Source organism: Cibotium barometz, chromosome 7 (genome assembly GCF_041138505.1).
Source record: "Cibotium barometz isolate CiBa-2024 chromosome 7, ASM4113850v1, whole genome shotgun sequence".
Classification (NCBI taxonomy): Eukaryota; Viridiplantae; Streptophyta; class Polypodiopsida; order Cyatheales; family Cibotiaceae; genus Cibotium; species Cibotium barometz.
In genome coordinates, this window is record NC_141052.1 from 63,036,781 (window position 1) to 63,042,338 (window position 5,558).

A 5,558-nucleotide genomic window follows, 5' to 3' on the forward strand; every position below is an offset into this window, starting at 1 on the left:
TGGGTTTTGAGAGGGGAAAAGGGGCCTTTAAAATTTTCTTTCTAGGATTTTTTTAACCCACAAGATTGATGGGATTGAAAATAGTGAAGCTCCCAACTTTTGAGAAGTTACCTTCTAACTTCAAGACAGCTAGCCTAGTTGCCTCCTACTTTTGGAGGAGACCAAATGTGCACACTTCTCTCTTCCTATTGGTCCATTGCTAAACGAACGTCATTATCAAAAGGCCCAAAAGATGTCGAAAGACTTCCTAAAGTTGTGATTATGCCTAAAAGATTCATAGAATTATGGAAGATCTTTGGTCTATGAAGCTAATTATGGCTAATGAAGATTCAACTAGTGTCTATTTGATGGGTCCTAGTGAAGTATATAAGCACTTCAAAAAACTTCATCACTATAATTCAGAATATCCACTTTTTATAGATTTTATTTCCATGCTTAGCTACAAGAGTAGAAAATGGATCTTGACCCTTCTTCTTTCCCAAGGGAGAACAATTAAGACCATGCCTTCCATTCCAATTCAAGGCCAAGGTGGTAGTTTCTCTTTGCAAAATTAGGGACATTAACAATCTTATGATTCAAAGTAAAAATAGGAACAATTGGGTGTGGCAGATACCACTCTAAGACAATAAGGAGGCCATGGTAGATGTTCTTAAGTGTAAATGGATGGTGGACCATGGTGGGCCAAACTATCTTAAGTGTTTTGCACCCCTAGACCCACGACCTTTCCCGTTAAGAACCCCCCTTTGATCCATTAGGTCTTCTTGCGCTTGCACTTTCCTGTGTTTTTTTCCTCCCAAAGGTTAACCAACCCCTCTCCAAACCTAGCTACATGTAAGCAATAGCCTTTGATGAGGATCCATAATCTGCAGAACTACTTTGTTTCTCAGTATGTTGCCTTTCCAAAGAGGCTGCAGAACTCTTTGCGCAGCTAGTGCTGCATCATCAGCGTGTTTGTAAAGCTCTTGCATTGCATTTCTTGTAAGTCTTTGCTTGTGTTTATGTGGAACGGCTGTTCATCTCCTCTACGATTTTGTCTTGGTAGTAGGTTATCTGCTGAATGTGCTTCTCTGGACAGCAGGTCACCATCTTTTCCTCCATTAACGCCCAACCCATTTACTTCTTCACGACCAACGAATCCCCCAAAACCATCGTTTTGAATTATAGCTAATTTACATGAGATGTCCCATAGTGTGCCAAAGGAAGTTAGGCAAACATCATACATCGCCCATTACATATTCAAACCATTACATGTGTGGACCACTTGCAAAACCTACATATGTGTGCATACCCACAAATATGCATGTGCCCACACATACGTGTGTACATACGAAAAGATAAAGGGGCAAAACAACAATAGAGCATTTATTATCAAAAAAACAAAATTGACAACCTGGGAGGACACACTCGACAACCATCCATCCTGAATTACACGAGCAAAAGGAGAATAAGGTTGTGAGATCAACAAACTATGTCAAAGGCGGAGAGTTCAAAAGAGCGAGGCTTCACAGCCAACTGTGGATCAACAAACTGTCAAAGGCGGACAGTTCAAAAGAGCGAGGCTTAACCACCAACTATGTACTGAGATGCTCCAGTAAAGAGAGCGGGCATCGCAAACAGCTGCCTTCCACCCACTTCCTTCAGGATGCATTTACACGGACAATTGGAAGAAAAACATTCCTAAAAACAACAGGAAAAAAAAAAACAATGTAGAAAGCCCTCTCTCTCTCTCTCTCTCTCTCTCTCACACACACACACACACACACAGCCACACAAACAGCATGCTTATCAAGAAATAAAGAAAAATAGATGCAGTATCAACAAATCAAGAAATACAAATACTCTATCAAGTACTATCAGGCAATAAAAGCGTACATGCAAACAAACAAATGCATAACACATGTACAGCAAATACACATAGGTAGATGCATACATTTCAGATCCAACCTGTTGAACATGTCATATGTGCCAATCACCAACTGCACACCTCTTGCTCTGACCCATACCAGACATAAGTCTCTTCCTTAAGCATTTTCTCCCTCAGCTGCCACCGTTGCTTGTAGTCTTCGTCCTTCAAATCGAACACACAATCACCAAGAATGAGTCTCATCGAGCCATCGAACAGTCTGCGTACCCCTTCAACTTGCCCATAACCATATTCAACTCTGGGCAGAGAAAACCATTGGGAGCTCAAGTAGTAGGTGCCAACAAGCATAGGACCATCAGCATAACTTGCATGTGGATTGTCACGATAATTCTTTCTATAAAATGCAGTGCCCTTCTTGAATTTCAGCTGTAGTTCTTCCACGTCGGTTTTGTTCATGCCTGTGATTTCCTGATGCCTTTCAAACTCAGCCATAGAAATCAGATCAATCCTCCCATCTCTAATCTGCACATACCCTTCTGGAACAAGTATCCCGTAGGACCACGTGGATGATGTCATAACCAGGACATACACAGGTCTACCATGCCCCCTTGATAAGTTCACCATAGCATGCTTAACTGCATAGAACCCACCTTGAAACCGACCATTCCACTTAAGTTTGTCTTCAACAAACTTGCGTTCCAACACACATACAACTCTGTCTGGATTGAAGAAGATATTAGACTTGGAGGCAGCCTTCTCCTGCGGTCTATTGTCATAAACATGAAGAACTCCATCTGCAAAGCCTGTCGCGACATCAGCATCCTGTTGCAAGTCACCCAACAGCTCAGCAGCTTCCTCTGGTACGAGGGACAGTCCCTGACTATCACCATCCGACCGATTGGACCCGAATGGTTCCTGTACATCCTCCGTGTCTGGATTGATGTAGCATCCTAAATTCTCCTCATCATCCACCTATCTTTTCTTGCTCCCTGCCATCAGTTCCTCAAAAGACCACTTCCGCTTCAAACCAACACAGCGTTGATTGTGAATTTCCACATCTTTGCTGGAGGGTTTTGTGAACTTCAACACACCATCCAAAAATGCAAAATGCACAGGAAATGCTTGCCGCTCAGATTCTGCGTTGCAATATGCATGTTCTGCCTCGAGGAATCTATTAAACCATTTCCACCTAGCCTGAGCTGTTTCCTTTTCATCCAGTACATTCCCTTCAAACTTGTCTGGAACTGGAAAGCGGCTTCCCACAGGAACATCAACCACCTCGACTAATGGAAAGTTGGCAGCAAACAAATCTTTGTGGAAGAACTGTGGAGCAATCTTTGCTGGATCCGTGACTCTCCACTTCTTCCTCTTGATGTTTCCAGAGGCAGAAGTTATCCCCGAAACAGCAGTAGCAGGTACAGTCTCCTCCTTTCCTTCCTTTGGGACAGCATCTCCATTGTCAGCCTCTCCGCCGTTTGTCTTCAGATGCAGTACTTGGTCTTGAAGATCCCGCACATTCCCAGACTTTGGCAGACCAAACCTTGTGAGTAATTCCTGAACTGCAAAAACCAGAAGCATCGAATAACCTGCAAGGACAACACATCCAGTGAAAGAAAAAGCAGCAGGAAAATACGTACGCTGCTTTTTTTTCAGACGTTTGATGCCTTCCACTGTGAGATTTCCCAGATCAGGAGGAGCACGATCCTCTTGCTTCGTTCGGTGTGCAAAGCAAAGCGTCGCCATGCTCTGTCAAACCCTAGCTAAGATAGCCGAGGTTTACGAACCTGAAACTTGAATCCTACGTTGCGCACAGCACTGAGAAAGCTCGGATCGCGGTACACGCAGAGCGAGCGAGCGAGCGAGCGAGCGAGAATATATATATGTGTGTGAGAGAGAGAGAGGAAAGGGACAGAGAGAGATGTATGCATTTATGTGCGTGTGTACGCATGCATGCATGCATTTATGTATGTAGTATGTACATATGCCTGCATGCATACATTTATGCATGTATGTATGTACATATGCATGCACACGTACACATACACACATATATCCATTCATCTCTCTCTCACACACATATGTGTGTGTGTTTTCGAGAGAGAGAGAGATAGATGTACGCATATATGTGTGTGTGTGTGTATGCATAGGTACATACATACAACATGCATACACATATACATACGTACATACTACATACATAAATGTGTGCATGCATGCATACACACACACACAGATATATATCCGTACATCTCTCTCTCTCTCTCACATACACACGTATATATGTGTGTGTGTGTGTTTGAGAGAGAGAGAGATAGATGTATGCATATATGTGTGCGTGTGTGTATATGCATAGGTACATACATACATACATAAATGCATTCATGCATGCGTACACACACACACATGCATTCGTGTATATGTGTATATCTCTCTATCTCTATCTATGTCTCTCTCTCTCATACACGCATATATCTCTCTTTCTCTCTCTCTCTCTCATACACACACACATATATGTGTGTGTGTGTGTGTGAGAGAGAGAGAGAGAGATGTACGCATATCTATGCACATACATACATACATAAATGCATGCATGCATACATACACACACACACACACACACACACACATATATATATATTCATACATATATTTACACACACACACACACACACACATATATATATATATATTCATACATATATTTGCACACATATATAGATTTGCATACCTATATACCTACTCACATATATATATTTGCATATATGTATACATACTCATATATATATATATATATATATATATATGCACACACATATATATTTGCACATACATACATATTTCCATACATGTGTATATATATTCTCTCTCTCTCTCTCTCTCTCTCTCTCTCTCTCTCTCTCTCTCTCTCTCTCTCTCTCTCTCGTGCACATGCATGCTGGCGCACCCTCCCGAGAGCAGCAGTAGGTCATGATGTATATATTCTCTCTCTCCCTCTCTCTCTCTCTCTCTCTCGTGCGCATGCACACTGGCGCACCCTCCCGAGCAGCAGTAGGTCATGATGTTCATTCAAAGCTCAAGCGTTGGTGCACCCTTCGGAGTAGGTGATGACATTGCAAGTGCTCTATGTCATGAGCATAACAGGTCATGTGTTGAAAGCTGTGGTGCTGGCACACCATCCTGAGGAGCTGCTCATGATGTTGAACGTACTCTCTCTCTCTCTCTCTCTCTCTCTCGCATGAGGCCAAGCAGCAATAGCTGACGATCTTGCACCCTCTCGAGCAGTAGTAGCTCATCATGCTCACAACAACCTGGTGGTCGTGCACCACCCTAGCGAGCAACAGCAGTTGATGGTCTTGCACCCTCTGGAGCAGCACCAACTCATGATGTTGCAGCCTCGTCAGTAGTTGCACCCTCGTCAGCAAGAGCTCATGGTGTTGTACCCTCGTCAACAATAGCTCATGATGTTGCACCCACGTTAGCGAACAACAACTCATGGTGTTGTGCCGGCATCACTACTCATCATGGTGTTGCACCCCCATTAGCAACAGCTCATGGTGTTGTGCCCTCGTCATCATCAGCAGTGGCTCACACTATTGCGGCCACATCAGTAGCACCTCATGGTATTGCACCCCCGTCAGCACTAGCTCATGATGTTGTACCCCCATCAGCAGCAGCAGCTCATGATTTTGTGCCC

At 43.3% G+C, this 5,558-nt stretch overlaps 1 protein-coding gene across 2 annotated transcripts; it reads right to left on the reverse strand.

The window, feature by feature from the left end:
* Window positions 1-1,335: 1,335 nt before the first annotated feature.
* LOC147637302 (uncharacterized) lies at window positions 1,336-3,719 on the reverse strand. 2 transcript variants are annotated; one of them, XM_086800942.1, is made up of 3 exons: window positions 3,502-3,719; window positions 1,945-3,423; window positions 1,336-1,677 (listed from the first exon to the last, which is right to left on the reverse strand). In XM_086800942.1, the coding sequence occupies exons 1-2, from the start codon at window positions 3,605-3,607 to the stop codon at window positions 2,837-2,839; spliced, it is 693 nt and encodes a 230-aa protein (XP_086657068.1). In that variant the 5' UTR covers window positions 3,608-3,719; the 3' UTR covers window positions 1,336-1,677; window positions 1,945-2,836. The 2 variants fall into 2 exon arrangements, with proteins under 2 accessions (XP_086657068.1, XP_086657067.1); XM_086800941.1 differs by having other exon boundaries at window positions 1,931-3,423.
* Window positions 3,720-5,558: the final 1,839 nt, after the last annotated feature.

Bases quoted from the DNA above. Each gene is read 5' to 3' on its own strand.
- LOC147637302 (XM_086800942.1), bottom strand. From the start codon at position 3,607: ATGGCGACGCTTTGCTTTGCACACCGAACGAAGCAAGAGGATCGTGCT. The intron at 3,424-3,501 runs GTACGTATTTTC...TGGTTTTTGCAG, and splicing joins ACGTCTGAAAAAAAAGCAGC to TTCAGGAATTACTCACAAGG.